The sequence below is a fragment of the Eulemur rufifrons genome, chromosome 7 (assembly GCF_041146395.1).
Source record: "Eulemur rufifrons isolate Redbay chromosome 7, OSU_ERuf_1, whole genome shotgun sequence".
Classification (NCBI taxonomy): Eukaryota; Metazoa; Chordata; class Mammalia; order Primates; family Lemuridae; genus Eulemur; species Eulemur rufifrons.
Window position 1 is genome coordinate 284,090,978 of NC_090989.1, and position 20,103 is coordinate 284,111,080.

The following is a 20,103-nucleotide window of genomic DNA, read 5'->3' on the forward strand; positions in this document are numbered from 1 at the left end:
AACCAGCGTCCACACGGCGTCAGAACTCAACCCACGCTGCTGCAGACTTCCCTGGCTTCCCCTCGTGTCCCTTTTCTGTCCCAGGACCCCACCCAGGGCAGCACAGGACATTCAGTCCCCACATCTCCTCGGGCTCCTCGTGGCCAGGACGGTTTCTCAGACTTCGTGACTTTGATGACCGTGGCAGGGTGGGCGGTGCTGGTCCAGTGTCTGGAGTGTCCCTCGGGGGCTCTGTCTGCCGCCTCGCTCATGGTTAGACTGTGGTGCTGGCTCGGGAGGAAGAGCCCAGAGGTGACTGACGTGCCTCGCCGAGTCGTGCCGGGGCACACGCTGCACCACGGGGGGCCGCCGGGCCCCACTGCAGAGCTGCTCCCCACCCGCCCTCGGCAGGCCTGGGCCCCCTCGGGCAGGGCCCTCACGGAACAGTGCGCTTTGGCAGCACTGTGCCAGTTCAAGCCTAGCACACGGTAGGTGCCTAATTAACCCTCTCCGAGCTGAATGGAGTGTGAGAAATCAAACCCACACTGTTGGCCTCATCAGGAAGGAGTTTTCCCTTGACTGAATCCCTTTCGGCTGTGGTCTAATTAGGCTCTGCTGCTCCCTGGGGCCGGGCGGCTCGTGCGGCCTCAGCCCTGAGGAGTCACCACCCACCACCGTCCCCTTCTGCCCACCCAGAAGGGGACTGCTGGAAAGCGGAGGCCCCCCCGAGGGCCCCCCAGCCAGAGGGGCATCTGGCTCCCTGACAGAATGCCATTTCCAGCCACCACGTAAATGTGAAAACACACCACACGGAAAGTCCACACGCTGCCGAGAGGTGGAGGTGCCAGCCATCCCTGAGTCCTCACGCCACACCGGGCATCGCCACGGAGACCTTCCCCCAAGGCCCTGAGCCCTTCGGGAGTGCGGGTGCCCCTGCGCCCCTCGGCTCTGGGGAGGGAGCTGCTTGAGGCTGGGACAGTCGGAGGCCCAGGAATGAGGCCACGGGGGCAGGACATGGAGCTCCGGCCCCGAGGGGCCTCAGGGAAATCCGTGCCCCGGCGCCCAGCAGGCTCTCAGGTGGGATGAGCTGGGGGACCAGTTGCCCCTCACAGCCCTGCCCCAGACCAGCTGCCAAGGCCAGAGTGGCCCTGAGGGACGCAGCCGTCCCAGAGCGGGCCCCGAGCGCCACACCCAGGCAGAGGGAGGGCGTTTCCCAGGCTGCACAGCCAGGTAGGGGTGGGTGGGCTTCCTGCCGGCAGCCGCTCCAGAGGCCTGGCACTCTGGGCCCCTCCCCGCAGCTCTGCCCTGGGCGGTCTCCGGAGCCAGAAGCCCAGGTTGGTGTTGCTTCTCCTACCTGGGCCAGCCTGTCAGCCCTCTGGGGAGGGACAAACCCCCACCCCCCACACCCACGGCTGAGTGGCCACCACCCCCGCCTCTCTCGAGCCATCTCTGCGCGCTGGCCGTGAGCTGGCCCTGACGGTGTGAGAGAGATTCGTGGCGCTGGGGGTGCGGGGGTCTTGGCCAGGCCCACTGCCCCCCGCAGAGCAGCCCCAGGTGTCCGGCGCCCGCCCTTGCAATCCGTTGGCTATTTCTGACTCTAACCGTCGTCCCAAGGCCCATGCGCTCCTTCCCGTCTGCGGTGAGAAAGATGAAGTTCCTGCGTGACTTGCCACCCAGCCGGGAAACAGCGGGTCCAGCTGGAGCCCAGCACCCCCAGGTTCCAGACACCACGCGGAGCCCATTCCGCCAGAGCAGCCCCAGCGGCAGTCACAGAGCCTGGTCCCCACCCAAGCTGGGGGTAGGGAGAGGCCTGGACTCCCATCTGGAGGCCACTGGAACCCGGAGGTCAGCTCCAGGGAGATGGCTGGAGGCTGATCCCTTAATTTTCTTGTGGCAAAATTCGCAGCTTCTTGTGTCTCGGATGAAAGACTTGGGAGGCCCATCGGGCCCGGGGCAAAGCCGCTCAGAGTTTTGTGCAAGCAAATGAGAAACAGGCGAGGAAGCCCCCACAGCCTCCGCGGGTGTGAGAACCCAGGGCACTGCTCCGGGGACACAGACGGCTCCGGTTCCCACGCAGAGCCCCCCAGGACGGCGGCCCTGAGCGTGTTCAGGACAGCAGCAGCTCCTGGGCCGAGCCCAGCCGAGGGCGTGCCGCCGACTTGGCGCAAGGTGCCATGGATGAATCACCCCAGGAAGCAGCCCCAAGAGCCCCCAGCCCCAGACGCCCCTCTCCTGGGAGTCCGCCCTGCCTGGCCCTTTCTGGCCTCGGTTTCCCTGCCTGTCCAGAGGGCACAGCTGCCTCACGGGGACAGCGCGTCTGCTCTGCAAGGAAGGTTGCGGTCACGCGTCCTCACCAGCAGGCTCATCACCCACAGTCTCTGACCCCATCAGCTCGCCACAAACTGTTTCCCTCCATCACAGTGACTTGGTGACTTGGAAACCAAAGAAACGTGAAGCTGCCTCTGCTGGCACTGTCACCCTCCGGATCCCGCCCTCACAGCTCTGCCATGCCAGCCGCGCAGCGCCAAGGCCGGCTGGAAAGCACATCGCCTCCTCTGCCCGGCCCAGACGGCCACCCTGCTGTCAGGGCGGGGGCACAGGGGCTTCCAGAGCATGGGGGTGGGGGGAGGTTAACTGGCCCGTGGGGAGCTGGGAAAGAGCAGGCTGCAGCTCCAGGGTGCCATGTAGCCCGGGAAAGGGGGGCAGGGAAGACCCCAGCATGGCCGGGTAGACCCAGAATCCAAGCGACCCATCCCTCAGGGCCGGCGGGCAGCCCCGGACCCCAGCCCAGGCTCAGGCCCCATGGAGGGCGGGGGACAGTGGGCGAGGAGGCTCAGAGAGGAAAATTACAGCCTGGGAGTGAGGAGCCCACTGTCCCGGGACGTCCCAGCCAGGGCAGCACCATAGGAACTGAAACAAACAGACGCTGGCGGCAGGGGACATGAAAAGGCCATTGGGATGAGCCATGAGTAATCCCCAGACCCTGGGACGATGGACGCCCGCCCTGGCCACACTCGGCCAGCAGCGCCAGGCACGAGAGAGACCGTCCCCGCAGGCCCCAGCAACCAGACAGAGCCTGGGACACCCTGGGCCCTTGCGGTCTAGGCCCCAGGAGACACGGCTCATGGGGACAGCAATAAGAATCCACGCGCCTCCACCACCACTCGCTTCCGGGGCAGGGGACGCATGAGCTGGGCGTGGAGGAGCTGGGGTGCTGGGCAGGAAGGGAGGGGACACTCGCAGACAGGTGCACAGATGTAGACAGCAGCAGCTGAGCCTGGCGGGTTCCGCAGGAAGAGGAGTGAGGAGGGGACGTCAGCGGGAGTGGCGTCCCCTGTGGCCTCCACAGTGTCTGCAGGGCAATGGGCAGGCACGGAGGGCTGCACAGCCCCGGAGGACATGATCGGATTTGTGTTCTAGAAAGATCCTTTTGGCTGCCGTATGAAGGGCTAGAGGAGGAGAAGCCAGAGGCGAATGACCGCCAGGAGCTGACCCGCCATCCAGGGAGACCCAAGGGGCTGGGGAGGGGCTTGGGGTCTCGGGGACCACCAGCCTTCCTCCCAGCACTGGGACGATCCTGCACTTTATGGGCAGCCGGGCCGGGGGACAGCGCTGCTCTGGGGGGAGCCCGAGGTCCCGTCCTCGAGAAGCACATGGCGGGAATGGCGGGAATGGCGGGAATGGCGGGAGTGGCGGGAGTGGTGGGGGCTCCTGCTTGTCCGATTTTCTCCAGGCCTCAGAGGAGTCCCCCTGGGGCCGCGTCCAGGAGAAGGCGTATGAGGGGGACACAGCGCAGCTCAGGAGTGAGCCTTGTGTGTGGGCAGCCTGAGTGGCTGGCACAGCTCATTGGGGACCCCTCTGCTCAGGGACAGAGCCTGTGGGGCAGCCACTGTCCTCCCAGGCTGGCCCTGGAGCCCAGAGCCCCGGCACCTGAAGGCGGCAGGGCGGAGATCCTGCACCCAGGATGGGCTTTGCTTTTCCGTGTCCCTCTACCGGCCCCGGAGGGACGGACGGGCACACGCCCCTCGGCCCCCCAAGGTCCACGGTGCCCTGCTGTGAGCGTTACGCATCACCCTGCGAGCCGTGAGGAAAGCCAGGCACAGGGAGGCAGTCACCTGCCCAGGCCTGCACAGGCCGCCGACGCACAGCCTGTGGGCCGGACCCAGCCGGCGCCGCCGCCTCCCACGCCCCCGCCCTAGCCCAGGAGGCAGCCCCGGCGCGGGGAGCTCGGCCTATGCGCGCCACCGCGGCTGTGCCTGGGTCTCTCTTACACGGACGTTCTGCCTTCAAGTGTCAACACTGAAGCCCGCGTGGTCGGGCCCTGGAGCAGGCAGGGCAGCCCCTACCCTCAGGACAGGGGAGCCAGGCGGGACCTGCTGGGCAGGGGAGGAGGAAGGGAGGAGGCCAGAGGGCCGAGGCTTTGTGAGCAGACGTGGGCTGGGTCCAGAGTGGCCTCTGTCCCAGGGGTCTCACGGGCCCACAGGTCAGGCCAGACCAGAGCCTGAAGCAGCCCCACTGCGGCTGGGGACCCAGGGGGCTCGGCCCAGCCCGGACCCTGGCCCAGACCTGGGGCCATGAGGGGGTTGAGGTGTCCTGGGACCATCTCACACCTGCCTGGTACACGTGTAGTGGCACCTTTGCACACGTGAATCCACGGGGGTTCCCATAGGAGCAAACGTGCTCGAGGGTCAAGAGGAAAGCCCTGTGCCAGCTGGGCAGGCAGATGAGACGGGACCTTCTGAGACCATTAAGGCTGGACCCGCAGCTCTCCCCTCAGGCCACGTCCGGAGGCCCTGCTGAGGAGGGGTGCATGGGGTGGGGCGCAGAGGTGAGTGGGAAGCTTGCGCCTCCCCCTTCTGGCAGTGCCCTGTGGGGTGGGGGCAGTGGGCCTGGGCCCTCCCTGCGACCAAGAGCCGGTTCAGCCCCATCTGGGAGCTGCAATGCCCAGCGCCAGGATGGTTTGCTTTCCACTCCCTCCAACCCGGGGCAGAGCGCCAGGTGTGGGGAGGCGGCGGTGGGCGAGAGGGGAGCAGGCCGTTGGCAGCCAGTGCCCGGCGTCCCCAGGCCCGAGCTGGCAGAGTGAGAAGGACCCGGGCAGGCGTGGATCCATCGCCCTCCTGGTTTTACAGAGTGGGTCAGGGGTAAGAGACAGAGGCCCGGAGGGGCTGGGACTGACCGGCCTCACAGCGGCTGGTGTCCAGGGTGGGGCCGGAAGCCAGCCGCCCGCCGCCCGCCCGGCTCACGGCTCTGGGGACTCTGCTCTCTAAGGCCCCACTCGCTGCTGTGAGCAAGAGCCCGGGAGCAATCTGGGCCGGCCCTGGGGACAGCGGGGTGCCTGGCCCTTGCCAGTCGGGCTCTCGGTCCCCAAGGCAGCAGCTGGAGACTCTGTTCGGGGCCCCTCACAGCCTGGGCCTTAACCAGAGGGGAACAGAGTCTCCTGTCCCCGCTGCTCCGGCCCTATTTCTGGGAGCGGCGGAGCGGGGTGCCCGGGCAGCGGGGCTGTCTTGCCAAATCTAGGTACAAGGTAATAATGATAATGGGGGCCAGTCTCGCAACGGTCCCCTAAACAGCCTGCTGAGGCGGGAGGTGGCTCTGAGTCACTTCTGTGCTGGTTCCTGGTCCCCAGCCCCGAACGCCTCATTCCGCCACAGACCCAGAGTCAGACCCAGCAGCCCGGGGTGGCGAGGGGCCGGCCTGCTGGCCTCTGTCCGAGCCCCACTGTCCCACCTCAGGTGAGCCCAGCTGGCCCTTTAAGAAGCCAGGGGCTATCGCTGGCCCGGGCAGGAGCCGGGCACGTTCCGGATCCTTCTGGAAGGCTGAGCTGGAGAGGAGACAAAATGTTCTCGCACAGCTCGGTAAACAAGCCTAAAGTGTTTTGAAAGCTTCTGCCGATATAAAGGCCTGTACAATAAATGCAAGAATTGCAAAACGAGGCTCCCAGCTGCCAGGGAGGGGGTGGCAGGCCGGCGGGGCACGCGGCTGCCCACTGCCCGGCTCTGGGCGGAGCTGCAGCGGTGCGTGCGCCCATGAGCTGTGCATGGACAGACTGCGTGTGCGTGTGTGTGCACACGTGCGCCATGGGAGTGCCCCAGGCCTGCTTGTGTGACCACAGCGGGTGTCTGGGCAGACACAGGGCTCTCACGTGTGGATACAGCAGCCCCCCTCCTCGCCAGCTCTTCCCGGAGGGCTGCCAGGCTCCCCCGGGTGGGGAGGGGGCCGGAGCCGGCTCCCCAGAGGGCGGATTAAGGGTCAGCGGAGCGTGAGGACCTCTCTGCAGAGCCAGGGAGCGGTGGGCGCCAGGCGAGCGCACATTTCAGGCCAGAACCTTGTCACAGGGCTGGCCTCCTAGCGCACCCAGGACGGTGTTAAACCAGCACAGATGCCAAGGCCTGCACTAGGGACGGAGGCCACACCCCGCTGTCGACCCCGGGCACATCATTAAACCCTCTGAGGCTGTTTCGTCATCTGCAAGGTGGGCAGAGCACGTGTCCCTCCCAGAGGCCCTGTGGCCGGGCAGCGTGGGCCATCGCTGAGGAGCCTGGCTGGGTCTGGGGCCTGTTCGCAACCTCGTGGGGGACGATCGGTACACCCCGCCAAGGAGGCCGAGAGCTGCGGGGGGCGGCTGTCAGTGCCTCTCGAGTCCCCTGGCCCCCGCCCAGCACGTGAGCCCCCCGGTGCAGTGACCTGGAGGGGCAAATGCCACACAGACCCAGCCCTGGCCCAGGACCTGCCTGGGCAGTCGGGCAGTGCTGAGCTGAGGGGACAGACCGTGGGACCACAGCAGGCCACCAGGCTCACCCCGGGGGTGGGGAGGACAGGAAGGATCCCAGAGAAAGAGGCGGGAAGGTGGGGAAGGCTGGCCGACCAGAACTGGGACTGAAGCTGCACCAGGCACACAGTGGGTGCTCAATTAATGCTCACCGGCTGCCTGAGTGAACCCCGTGAGAAGGAGAAGACCGAACCCAGAAGAGGTGCCCCCAAAGGCACAGGTGGGAAGCGGCAGGGCGGGGTGTCCCGTATTGCCCGACCCCAGCTAGGCCTCTGCCCCGTGCCTGGGCCGGACGCGAATCTGGCAGGGCAGGGCCCTGTCCCCCAACAGCCTGTTGCCGCCCACGTGCTGCAGACATGTCCCCGGAGTCCCGAGCTCATAACCAATGTCGATTGTGTCCTCGGATTTGGTGGGAAGCCAGGCAGCACGGAACGGCCAATTCCCTGGATTCCAGCCCGGACCGTCAGGGACGGCCCCCAGGAGGCCACGGAGCATCCCGCTTGCTGGCCACAGCGGGAGGCAGCCCGGCCAGGCGCCCGCTTGGGAAGTGGGTGTCGGGGAGCTCGCCGCAGGGCCAGCCAATGCCAGGGCTGCCAGGCCATCCACCCCTCAGGCTCCCAGGGCCCGGGGGGAGGACGGGGGGCTCCCCGGTAGGGCGGAGCCTCTGGCCACCTGTGAGCCAGCACCACTCGGACACACAGGCCAGATGGATCCACCCTCCAATGCACCAGTGAGAGGGAGACACGGCCGCTGGGGTGCCGGCAGCACCACCCACGCAGAGCAGCAGAAGTCCTGGGGCGGGGGTGGGGGTACGTGCCCTGCGCTGCCCACGCCCCAGCCCTGGGCCGACTGCGAGTGACAAGAATGCAGCCAGGACGCCGTGTCATGGGTCTGGCGCTAGTCTTGGCCTGAGGGGTCTGCTGATGCCGGATCCCAACTTTGCCAGGAAAGTGACAAAGGCCCCAAAGCATCATCCCAGCCAGAGGTCAGGTGCAGGCACAGGGCGAGGGAGTGACCTGGCCATGCCACCACAACAGCGGTGGGGCCCAGTCTCCCCATAGCCGGGGCGTGGTCCCCTCCCCAGGCCACGGTGCCCACACAGCACCTTGGACCTACTGTCGCTGTTCTGGGTGCCACAGGCCCCAGGCCAGGCGTGCACTGCCCACTTCCCTGTAACCTGGGGGCCGACCCACGACGCCAGGTGAGGTCACCTAGAAGTGTCCAATGTCACACGGTTCATGGAGGGACAGGGCTTTGAACACAGGGGCTGCTCCTGTACCCAAGGGCTAAATCTCAGGGTCACAAAGACTCAGCCACTAACCTCCCCCTCCCAAAAAGGGGAGAAAGGAGGAAGGGGCACAGAGCCCCCAGCAGGGAGCGGCGGGGGGGAGGAAGGGGCGGCCATGGGAGCCTGGGGGAGGCTGTGGCCGAGGGAAGGCAGAGAGAGCCACGGGCCGCCCGCAGGAGGGCGTGGGGTGGGACAGTGCAGGCCGCAGCTCCATCCTGGCTGGGTGGCCCCAGCCCCCCCTCCCCACACCCTTGAAAGGAGGAGTCCAGGCGGGAACAGGCTCAGGCCCGGCGGCCTGGGTGTCCAGGGCGGAGCAGGGTGACCCTTTGCAGAGCAGAGGGAGCTGGGCCCGCACCTGCACCCGGCAGTGACAATGACGGCAGACATGGGAGGGACCTCTGTGGCTGGTGTCCCTCTGCCCCCACCCCACGACCACACAATCGCCCTGCGGGGGGGCGGGGGCAGGAGCACCTGCGGGGGGGTGGGGAGGGGGCCTTCCAAGCTAGGGGCCCCATGGGGTCAGAGCCCCGGTGCAGACTCCAGTGACCCCTGCTCTGCCCTAAAGCCCAGCAGAGCCCTGCCTGGCGCAGTGTGGGGCCGCGGGGGCAGGGAGGGCTCAGACGCCAGGGCCTGCGGAAATGAAAGCTGAGGGGCTCATGGGTCCCTGAGGAAATCTCGCTGAGCAAAGACCCCCCCAGGGGGCTACTGAAGGAAAAGAGAGGGAAATGAGACTGCTGAGCTGGGAGGGGTGGGAAGGGGACAACTGAACGGCCCTCTGGGGACCTGGCCGCATCCCAAAGACAGAGCAGTCAGTGGGGGGGGGGGGGGCACCGAGGCGGACAGGAAACAGGAGAGGAGGGAACGGCAGGGGTGGGGTGGGAGGGCTTGGTCCACCCCCTCCAGCCCATCCAGGAACCAGGCCTGGGAGGGGCTCCAGTGACCTGGAGGAGAGGCGGGGCTGCCTGGGGTGAGGGCCATAGCCCTGTGCCTCAGTGTCCCGCTCTGTAAAATGGGTACACTTGCAGCACTGATCCCGCAGGGCTGCCGTGAGAATCAGCGAGGACAGCAGCACCGGCCCAGCCTCGTGCCCTCCCGACACGGCTCAAGCCCCGCAGCTGGAGGCAGGCGCAGGTCAGCGCCACCCGAAGGGGGTCTCCGCAGGGCCCTGCCCAACTGGGGTCCCAGGGTCATGTACGTTTGAGGACCCAGTGTGCTCAGCAGGCCTGGCGGGGGGCCGGGCTGGGTAAAGGCTCCAGAAGCCCCTCAGGGAGGCCACGGAGTGGCCAGAACCAGGGTTCCTGAGACCGCTCTGACCCGGGCTGGTGGTCCCGCAGCTGGCGATGGGAGCCCTGGGGGCCACCAAGCGTCCCCCGCTCTGGAGCCGAGCGTCAGGGTGCCACCGGGCCTTGAGCTGGTGTGGTTCCACGCAGCAGGGCCACATCACCGTCACGCTGTCACCTCAGCTAAGAGGCGGAAGGTTCAGCAGCAGGGGACACGACTCTCGGGAGGCCACGGAAAAGGCCATGTCCCCACCCCACCCACCTCTGCTGGGCCTTTTTCATGGGGTGCAGTGGGCGTTTCAGGGCTCAGGGTTGCCCTGTCTCCCCCACCCCCAGCCTGTCACACATTCCCTGAGGGTGCTGGCATCACCCCACTGCCTGACAGCACCCAGGCTCCCGTGCTGGGGCAGCAGTTCTCAGCCACCATCCGCGGCTTCGTCACCTGCTGCCGACCTCCCTTTCCCAACTCAGCTCCCCAAATTGAGGTCGCACCTCCTCTTCCCAGACTCTCGAGGGACCCCAGGACGTCCAGCTTCGCCACAAGGCACCTCCCAGTCTGCCCCCAATCGGATGACTCGCCCAGTCCCAGCCCCCCACTCTGTGTCCAGGGTGGTCTTGGTGAGTCCCTGGACACACATCACTGTTTTCACGGGGCCCCCACAGTCACCCTGTAGCCAAGAAGGACCCCGGACTTGGGGGCAGCCGGGGTTAACCTCCTGGCCCAACTCACTGTGTGACCTCCACCCTCCCTCATCTGTCGCCCTGCTCAGGACCAAGGCCCGCGGGGACAGTGACCGGGCCAGGCCCTCAGCCAGCTGCTGGCAGGGCTGGGTTGAAATCCCAGGGTCTGGACTTCAGGCGGAGAGTGGGGGGTGGGGGGAAGCATTCCGGGGTGGGGGACTCCAGTTGTCTGGCAAGGGCAGAGAGGGGCCTGGGAGTGGATCCCACGGCCCTGTCACCAGGCAAGCGGGAGGTCACGGCCCCGCATACCAGGCTAATTGGGGTCTGGCAGAGCACACTCCCAGAGAGCAGGCCCGGCTCTCCCACCCTGTGCACTGACCCCACCCCAACACACACCCCAAATCCACGCTGACCCAGCCCCGTCCCACCTGGGCTGTCCCAGGAGGCCTCAGACCAGGCTCTTGCCCAGCCCAGAGGCACCAGGGCTGCTGGGAGCTGCAGGCCTGGGCACGTCCCCCTGACCACTGCGGCCAGGGCATGGCAGGGAACCAGCCAGCAGACGTGCACGCTCCCGGGGCCTGGAAGGGATGAGGACGGCCACATAAACAGCGGCAGGGACTGCGTCTGCACTGATCCAAACACTGGATGTGGAAACCAAGCTCCCAGCACACAGCGCCTCCCCGCAGGAATTGCCCAATGGGTCTGTTGCAACGGTTTTGACTTCGGGCGCCAGCCTCCAGATGCTGCCGGGGCCAGGCGCCCCCATTCCCGGCCACCCTGGAGCTCCCAGGGCTTGGGGAGTGATGGCCTCTGAGCCCCTGCAGGCCCCTCTGGGTTACGGGACAGATGGAGCCTCAGACGCAGGACTGGCTCGGGCCAGACCATTCCCCACTCCCAGAACGGTCCCCAGGTATCACCCGCTTGCCCCCAGGAGGCAGGGAGACTCCCGCCCATGCTGGCGTTGGAAGGCTCCCCCACCCTCCCCGCCTACTGGCGGCCCCGGGGGAGCGACTCAGTCTCCAACCTGCCCCCACAGATGCAGCCTCAGCCTCTGGGGTGCCCTGAGCCCGTGCTCCCGGCCAGGCTTCCGGTGTCCCGGCCTCTCCCCCATCACACCCCACCCCGACCTGCTCTGGGGCAAAAGGCAGAACCAGCCTGATGCCTTTCACTGCCGTTCCCCAGACCTCTCCTTTCATCTACACAATCTGATTTTTTTTTTTTTTTTTTTTTTTTGGTTGAGCCACCATTTTACTTTACGAAGTGGCCAGTGGGACACGACCTCCTCTCATCTCCTGGTCCCCCTGAAGCAAGTGTCGTCACCCCGTTTTCCAGGTCAGGGAGCTGACAGCACCACACCCGCAGGTGTGGGTCACCCCTTTCAGCACCGTCCTCCCTGGCCTGAGCGAGAGCCCCGCCCACAGCCCTGGCCCGGCACAGGCAGACCCCCCTCCCCGGGGCAGGGCACGGCCAGACGGAGCCCCTGCGGCCTGAGCCTGCCTGGGCCCCTTCGGGAGGGGGTCTCTTTCGAAGAGATGGTTCTGCAAGGACCCAGGAGAGCTGTCTGTGTAGCGATGCCTCCCTCCCCGCAGTCCTTCAGCCGGGGGGCAACCTCGGAGGAGCGCCCCACCCCTCCTAAGGGACCCCCAGGTCTCCACTCACTCCCCTGGTGAGGGGAACACCAGCCAGGCTGTCCCCCAGGCCTTATACCTCAGAACCGAGCCCCCGCCTGACATGGGGGGGCAGAAACGCCCAGGGCTGCTCTCCAGGAAGGGTTCAGCTGCCCTGGAGGGTGGGTGCCCTGGGTGCCCTGGCTGTAGACAGGACGGGCAGCTGCTCCTCGTGCACGGTCTCCCCGGCCCTGCACCCTCAGATGAGCAGCCCAGACTCTTCCACACACACGCGCCCCTCCCAGGAGGGTTCGGGTCCTCACGCTCGCTTGGGCCACAGCGTGGCTGACGTGCGTCCTAGCGTGTGCTGGGTGGGCAGTGCTGGTCTCTGCCCCCCTCAATCCTCCTATTGTGGAACCCCAACCCAGAGCCAGAGCCCGCAGGAAGGCTCGCAGGCGAGCCCACCAGAGAGCCCTGCCGTCCGCTCCAGCCAAGCTCAGGGGCCTGCCTGAGGCACCGACGGCCCGTCCACCCCGGACCCAGACTGCACGGAGCAACGTGGCTAGTTAAAAGTTTTATTGATTGAACACAATTGAGTGTAAGTAGTAAAAGTTCTCCTGATGTAACCTACTTTTTCTTAATGGGTAATCTCAGACACTCAAGTTTGTATGTTAAAGGAGGTTTAGGACAATTTAATAGCTCATAAAATTTTATAGTCCCAGTTGAAATCAGAGTGATAACTCAGGCCTGCACAGCTATAGTTTGCTAAATGTCTCTCATCTATTTTTTCTCCTGTTTATTGGAAAGTTAACATCTGCTCTGCTATTGGGCGGTGGGGGGAAGAAAGAAAATGATCTATTTTTCCAGAGGAGAGGTAAGAGGTTCGGGCTCCCCTGGCAGCATCCTCTTCTCCAAACACATGACTTTCCTTACGTCGGAAGGAGGCTCAGTACACCGGGGCTGACCTGTGGTTCGCCGCACCCCACGCAGGCACCGCACCCCACGGCAGCTGCCAAGAGAGGAGCATCTACCCAGGCCAGGCCCTGTCTTGGGATCAGCTCAAATCTGTCAGAGCTCGCAACCAGGAAATTTATAAAGCACCTACTGTGTGCACGATCGGAACAGGGGGGACAAAGAACGAGGACACAAGTTCTCACCCTCAGAAGCTAAAATTGTGCCCGAGCTCTGCACCCAGGCACACGGGTCAGAGGGCGCTGGGAAGAGTGGCCCTTTCCAAGGCTCCTGGGAGGGAGCAAGTTGGGTCAGGGCTCCAGAGATGGGCAAGCTGTAGAGTTGGCGGAAGGGACAGAGAGCCCCGTGTCCTGGCCGCACCACTGACCAGCGTGACACCTGCCTCAGGGACCCTCAGTGTCCTGGTCTTTCCAGTGGGAATCACGTCAGCACTGACATCTCAGGGTCGGCGTAGGGGTAAAATACAGTGCGGAAAGGTGGCTGGTAGCTGGTGCTCGAGACGTGTTACCAAAGAGAGACATGGAGGAAAAGGGTGTGGTGGTTTCTGAGAAAGTTGGACATAGAATGTCCTTGTCACCCAGCACTGCCAGCCCTAAGGATACGGTGTGCCCAGAAAGACTGAAAACTAGCACCCAAATCCACGCACACGAGGCCCGCGGCAGTGATCGAAAGGTGGACACAGCCCAAAGCTCCGTCACTCAGCACATGGATGAGCAGCACTCGGCCCGCCGTGCACTGGGTGTCACTCGGCCACAGAAAGGACGAGGCGCTGACACACGCTACGGCGTGGTGAACCTCGGAAATGCCACGCTCGGTGACAGAAGCCAGGCACAGAAGGCCACGTCATAGGATTCCACTTACATGAAATTACCAGAATAGGCAAATACTTAGAAACAGAGAGCAGACTGGGGGTCTGCAGGGGCCGGAGAGGGGACAGAGGAGTGGCTGCTGACGGGGACAGGGTCTCCTGGGGAGGTGACAGTGGTCCGGAACTCGACAGAGCTGGTGGCTGTACAACACTGGGAGTGCACGACATGCCACTGAATCGTACACTTTAACATGGATCAATTTTTACTGTGTGAATTTAACTTAAATAAAAACAATTTTTTTAACGAAGGAAATTCACACAGACACGCGTGATACGTGAAATCCCCCTCGGGGCCAGGCCCCCACGCTGCGCAGCCCCAGCCGCGGCTCTCCCTCCGACACTGGCAGCTTGTGCCCAGCAGACGTGGCCGGAGGGACAGTGGCAGCAGGTTGGCACACCCACGAAGTGCGACGGAGAGGCCTGCCTCCCGGGGCCAAGGGAGGGCTAAAGTACCTTGGAGACCACTGACGGACGGGGTGTCACACACAGCTAAGGGCAGCTGCAAGGACCCTCGGGCGCGCTGGCTGAGGGTGCCAGAGAGCGCCTGCCACGTGCTCCAACCCACGGGAGAGAGGAGCGACCCCACCTGCCCAGCCCCCCGGGGGGCCCGGTCCTCACCCTGCTTCCCTCAGCTGCGCCCCCTCTCCTGACACCCCGTCCTAATTCCTGCCCCAGGCGTTGAGTTGGTGGCGCATGGTGCCCGGCTACCTGCCCAGGAACACGCCCGCCATGGCCCAGCCACACGTGGCCACCAGTGAGGTGGATCCTGGGCTCCTTCCTCTCGGCCCCTCGTGTCCCCAGAGTCCCCACAGACCAGCCCCTCCCCAGCCTGGCCTCCTGGGCTTTTGGCCACCACAGGAAAGGGATACAAAGAGGCCATGTGGACCTCTGTGTCTTGCTACGAGGAGCGTCCATGCGTGGTGAGGTGACACTGTCACCAGACTCCAGGGGCCCAGGCACAAGAGGCAGGAAGCCCGCGCAGGCACCGCTGCCACAGGGCTGCCGGGACCTTGTGGGAGTCCAGGCTCGGGAGCCGAGACACGATGGGCTCGCCCGCCACACCTGTCCCGGCCCAGGCTGGCAGAAGCCGGCAGGACTGGGAACCTCACCTGAAGGAGGTGAGAGAAATATGCAAATCTTCAGATTCCCCTCGGGGTGCAGCTAGCCCTGAAAGGCAGAGACATAGCCTTTCAGAAAAGTTCATGCGACCCCTTCCTATCGTAAGGATTCCTACGAACAGAGCAAGGGCAGTTTGCAGAGCGCCTGCCTTTCCTTGGGGTGGGCCGGCCACTTCTCCAAGGGGCAGATTTGGGGGAGGGTTTTTTGTGGGATTTTAAATTGTTTTAAAAACATTATTTTTCTTAGAGCTGTTTCAGGTTCACAGCAAAATTAGGAGGAAGACACAGAGATGTCCCACATGACACAAGCGGCAGGTTCTCTCGGGTTCCTGAGGCCCTGGGCAGGACCTGGCGCTGAGGGACAGGGACGGTGCGGTGGCCAGCGGCTGGCCCCGCACTCCGCGCTCATGTGTAGCTTGAACAAAGGACAAACTCCCCCGTCACAAGCCTGTGTTGTTGGGACACAGCAGGGCTCTGCCTGCCCCACCCCCAGGCCCCCGCCCCTCCTCCGCGCGGAGAGCTCCCCCATCAGACGCCCCCCACCTCCGTGGCCCCCCAAAGCCTAGTGGCATCTAGTACGCTGTTGTTTGACGTGCTCCGCTGATTCCTGCCTCTCCCATCACAGCGTGGCCCCCGTGGCCTGGCTTCCTGCTGCCGCGGCCCCCACCCCCACCCCGCGCACAGAGCCCCGGACCCCCGAGCGTAGGTGCGGGATACTCCTGGGTGTTGGGACAGAAGATGCTCTTTCATCCCTCACCTGAGTGCGAGTCCTGGCCCTGTCCCTGGGCTGTTTTGTGACCTTGTGCCAATCCCCCGACCCCCGACGGCGAGGGCCACGCTGGCATTCGCAGACGAGCGCTGTCTGCCACGGAGCCCAGGGAGGAAACCGCTTCGTAGGGGGTCTCGACACCCGCCCCGCCCCCAGAGAGAGGGGCCGTGGGCGCTGCTGTTATTTCGGTCCCGGGGCCCTCGGGAGAGGCCGGGTACGTGGACACAGGTGCATTGTGGGAGCCGAAACAATCGGATTGCAGGCGAGCGCGAGGGCAGCGGGGGGTGACCGAATGTCAGAGGAAGCCGGTCCCACGTCAGCCGTTTCGCGCTTCTCTCTCCTGTTCGTGTTTTCTAAGAGATCCCCGAAATAAAAGAGTTCTATTATTTTATGACTCGGAGGTATCCGTCATGGTTATAACGTGTTACAGCCACGGAATGACACACAGGGAGCGGCCACCACACGCCGCAGAACCCTCCTCCGCTGCACAGAAAGCCTCGCTCTGAGCGGTGGGCTTGGCCACGCCGTCCCGGCCATGGGGCCGGGGGCCAGCTGAGTCCACGCGCCACCCCCTGCTCTGGCCCCCTGCCTTTCGAAAGCCCTTTCCGGACTGCGGGTGTTCGCACGAGACGCTCTCCCATCACGGCCGGGCCCCGCACACTCCTCATCTCCAAGCCTGTTACTACAGATGCAAAATGAAAAATGAGCCAATAACCCAGAAAATCCGAGCGACTCGGTGCAAAATGCAATAACCGTGGTGAGGGACCAGGCGGCGGTTCCAGCCAGACAGATTAAGCGGCGTCACCGGCTCTGGGTGTTGACAAAAGGGCACAGAAAGGTCTCGCCCTGCAGGGGAGAGAGGGGCTCGGGCAGAAGACGTCGCTCCTCTGCTCCGTGGCTTCCAGGCCTGTCAAATGGGGCCCCGGGGGCCCTGACCACCGGGGGCTGCCCTGAGGCTCTGTGAGAACATGCCAGGGAAGTTCTGGAACAAGGTGAAGAGTGTAAAAATGACAGTGTGCGCCCTGTCTGTGACATAGGCATAATCCTGGGACCATCGCACGCCCGTCTTCGCAGAGGGAACAGCACAGGTGTGAAGACAGGTGGGAAGGAGCACACTCGTCAGGTGACAATTTCTCCCTGCGCACTGAAGCGCCTGGCGCCATGACAGACGCCGGGTCCGCAGGCTCCGCGAAGGTGCAGGGCTCTGATCCCGGCTGAACAGCGGAGTCCCCCGGGGAGATTCTAAGACAGTCCTGAGAGGCCCCACCCCAGAGACCTGGATTTTACTGGGGGGTGTGGCCAGGGCAGGGGACAGTTAGAACCGGCCCGGTGAGTCCAGCAGGGCTGACAGCTCCAGCCTGGACTGCCTGACACCTACGCCCCTCAGGCCACCCGCAAGCCGGCTCCCACCTCTGTGCGCTGGACGGGGCTGAGGCCGCAGACCACCCGGTGGGCCAGAGACACCAGCACAGCACAGCCGCGTCTCGGCTCTACCGGAGCCGTGCGGCCGCCTGTGGGGAGCTGTCGGCCACTCAGACGTGACCGAGTAGCTGCACGTGAGGCCAAGTTCACACCACGCGGAGCAGAGGAAGCCTCTGCCACAGAGACAGCCCTCGGAGCCGAGTGTCCGGTGGGGCCCTGCCTGGCCCCGTGGAGCCCGGGGCAGAAGGCAAAGTTGGGAGCACTGACCCTCTCCGTGTAAACCTGGGGCTTTCCGTCACCATGGATGTGTTGCATTGATTTTGCATTAGCTTCGATTCGTAAAAACACTGCATTAAAAACATAATTTTTCTTGACTTCGGAGTTTTTTGGAGCCTTGGACAAGTGCCCCTTCTCCTCGCCCTAGGCCAGGCCCCGTCCGCCCCGTCAGAGGTGCTGCCCACCCTCCCCCCGCCGGCCCTCCAGACACACTGACGGCCACGAGCGTCACACAAGGTGACACGCCAGGCCCCGGGAGCTGGTCCTCCCTGCGGCGGCACCTCACGCTCCCATCGAAATGGCTGAATGCCAGGTGGCTCCACCCCTGGGGCATTTCAGAAGTTCGGGAAGGGCTGTTTCGGGCTGTCACAGTGACACGTGGTAACCGTGTGGGCCAGCGGAGACAGCACAGCCTGTCTCCTGTCCCACCAGACGTTCAGGTAAGTGACAAGACCATGTATAATTACGCAAGTGGACGCTCACAAGCCCAGAGGATCTTTTGTGCGTGTTTAATATTCACTAAATTTTCCGGGACAGCACCTACGGCGTGAGCCGAGGGGACAAAGTCACACCACTGCACCCCGCAGGTGCTGCCCCGAGCTCTGCACCTGGTCTGTCCGCCTCGGCAGCGGGGCCGGTGTGGGGACTGCAGGAGCCAGGCAAGCCTCGGAGGGACAGGGCCGGGCATTTACCTGTCGAAACATGTATTGTTCCGTTGTATAATTTCCCTTTAAGTCCTCCTTCATATTACTATCAGGACTTTATATTGATTTTTTTTTTGCAAAATTACGTGTGAGGTGAGTTATAGCACCTGTGATTATTTCAGACGGTAAAGGGACTGCCCCGGCCTGGGCAGGTGAGAGCAAGGGGTCAACCCAGGGCCCGGGCTGCCCACGAAATCTCCCGGCGTGTTGCAAAATGCTGGTGCCCAGGCGCCCCCAGAGCCCGATGCGCCTGGTCTGGGAGCCGCCTGGGTGGGGCAGGGGCCGGTTCTCCTGCCAGCGGTCCCGAGCTGGATGCTTTGGCTCTGCCTTGGGCGGGTGACCTGGGCTCAGTGGACCGAGAATGAGATTCCAGACGTGCCCAGAGCCGCTTGCAGACACTGGGAAGTGGCTGCTTTCACTGTGCCTCCAATTCCCCTGCCCACCATCCGGGGGAGTCCCTGTTTGCCCAGGGGACGCCACACAGTTACAGGTGGTCGGTCTCACTTGGTCGACAGGATAATCCACTCTGAAGACCCAGGACCCGGCGGACGCAGCTGCGCATTCTTAGGGCCACAGCAAGGCCGAGGTTCCCAGGGAGGGGCCCACGCACAGAAGCCGTTTCTACCCGCTCACCTCCCACCGCGGCGTCAGGGGTCGGGGAGCTGGGAGAGGCGGCAGCGTGCGCGGGAGGGGAGGCCGGCCAGCGGCGGGAAGGGAGGGACCGGCCCTCCGGGAGCCTCCCCAGAGTCTCCCCCGCTGCGCAGGAGGGAAGGGAGTCCCGCTGCTTGGACTCTCTGGGAAGGGAGCCAGCGGCTCCTCAGCCTCTGTCCCCTCCCCGGTGGTTCAGTCTTTCTGGTGCTCGTGTGCTTGGTGAGGCCCCGGTTGTGACGGCGAGAGGAAGGTGCGTCCTTGCCTGCGCAAGGGGACAGAGCCAGGTATTCACAGCCCTTCCTGGGGTCCAGGCCCAGCCAGGGACACTTGGCGTGAGGCCCCTTCCTGGCACCCGGTAAGCATGGAGCGGCCTCTGGGCCCCACAGCACGTCCATCCGTGTGGCTGGGCCTGAACCGGCTGCTGGAGGGTGTAAGGAGAGAAGCTTTTCCCACTTTTATTTACACACAGGAAAACTCACCCTTTTTATCTAGTTCTGAGAGTTTTGACCATGCACGCGGTCCCGTAATCATCTCCACACTCAAGACACAGCACATCCGTCGCCCGAAACTCCCGGCACCCACGGGCAGCCCCGGGCGCGCCCCGTGCCGACAGCCCGCTGTGCGCGGGATCCGAGCACAGCCTTTGGAGTCGGCGCAGGCACCGGCGTCTTTCTGTCACTGATGATGCTCCGCGGCAGGGACCGGCACAGCTTGTTTATCCGTCCCCACTTAGGGGACACTGGGTTGTTTCCTGTTTTTGCTCAGTCAAGTTCTAAAATATGGTTTCTCATTGCAAAGCCACCAGCTGGGGAACAAAGCCCCCTGCAAGCGCCACGTGTCCTGACGCCCAGCGATCATGGAAATCCCTGGGGGTGACGATGCCCCGGGACCCGGTCACCAGCTTGTTCTCCAGTTCCTGCCTCAACTGTCCAAGTGGGCTGCCGTGAGGCTCCGCTACAGCCGGACCTCCAGGTCATGGGGCTTTTAATTAATAAATGGGGCAATGGAGGCCTGGGGCCCTGAGGATGCCCCAGGGGGTTGCTGTGTCCACCGCCCCTTACTCCCCACCTCCTCGTGGGGGTGACATGCAGGGGCTACTCTCACCCTGGCCCCAGCCCCTCCTAGGGAAGAGAACAGAATGGCCTGTTCCCAGCCAGTAGCGGACTGTGCCCGACCTCGGCTCAGGGCAAAGGTGGGACTGGGGCCAACGGCCGGGGGCAGCTGTCTCAGCCCTGCCAGCCGCAGTGGCGCAAGCCTTTCTTCCCGAGGGGGGGACGGCCGGTGCGGGTGGCTGTGTGGATGAGCGGGGCCTGGCCCGCCAGCAAGGAGATCACTCAGGCCCCGATACGATCGCCGCGGGACAGGCGGAAATTGGAGTGTCCCGGGTGCTTGATCGCAGCAGCACAAGAGCTGCAGCCGCAGGGACATTAGAGGCCGGCATAATGGCCTCATTCAGCTCCCCGCGCAGCCCCCGTGACCTCGGACAGCTCAGGAGCCGTGGCCGTTTTAATGAAAAATCAGGTGTTAGGGAAACGACTGCGGCTGGGCAGGGGCAGGGCTGGCGGGGGCGGGGCCGAGCGTGCTGCTGTCCGTCCGCCCGTGCCCCCAGATGCAGGCCACCTGTCCCCTGTGCCACCATGCAGGGGGGCCCCGAAGAGACAAAGAAATCACCCCCAGGGGACCGTGGTCCAACCTGCCATGCGAGGCCTCAACAGCACA

General features: G+C 64.5%; 1 protein-coding gene across 1 annotated transcript in view; it reads right to left on the reverse strand.

The window, feature by feature from the left end:
* The window catches only part of RXRA (retinoid X receptor alpha), a 153,209-nt gene extending 133,829 nt beyond the window's left edge, over positions 1-19,380 (reverse strand). The window contains exon 1 of the mRNA XM_069477050.1: positions 18,864-19,380. Within this exon, the coding sequence (XP_069333151.1) occupies positions 18,864-18,939 (76 nt within the window). The 5' untranslated portion in view covers positions 18,940-19,380. The remainder of the gene's footprint in view (positions 1-18,863) is intronic.
* Between the last annotated feature and the right edge of the window lie 723 nt (positions 19,381-20,103).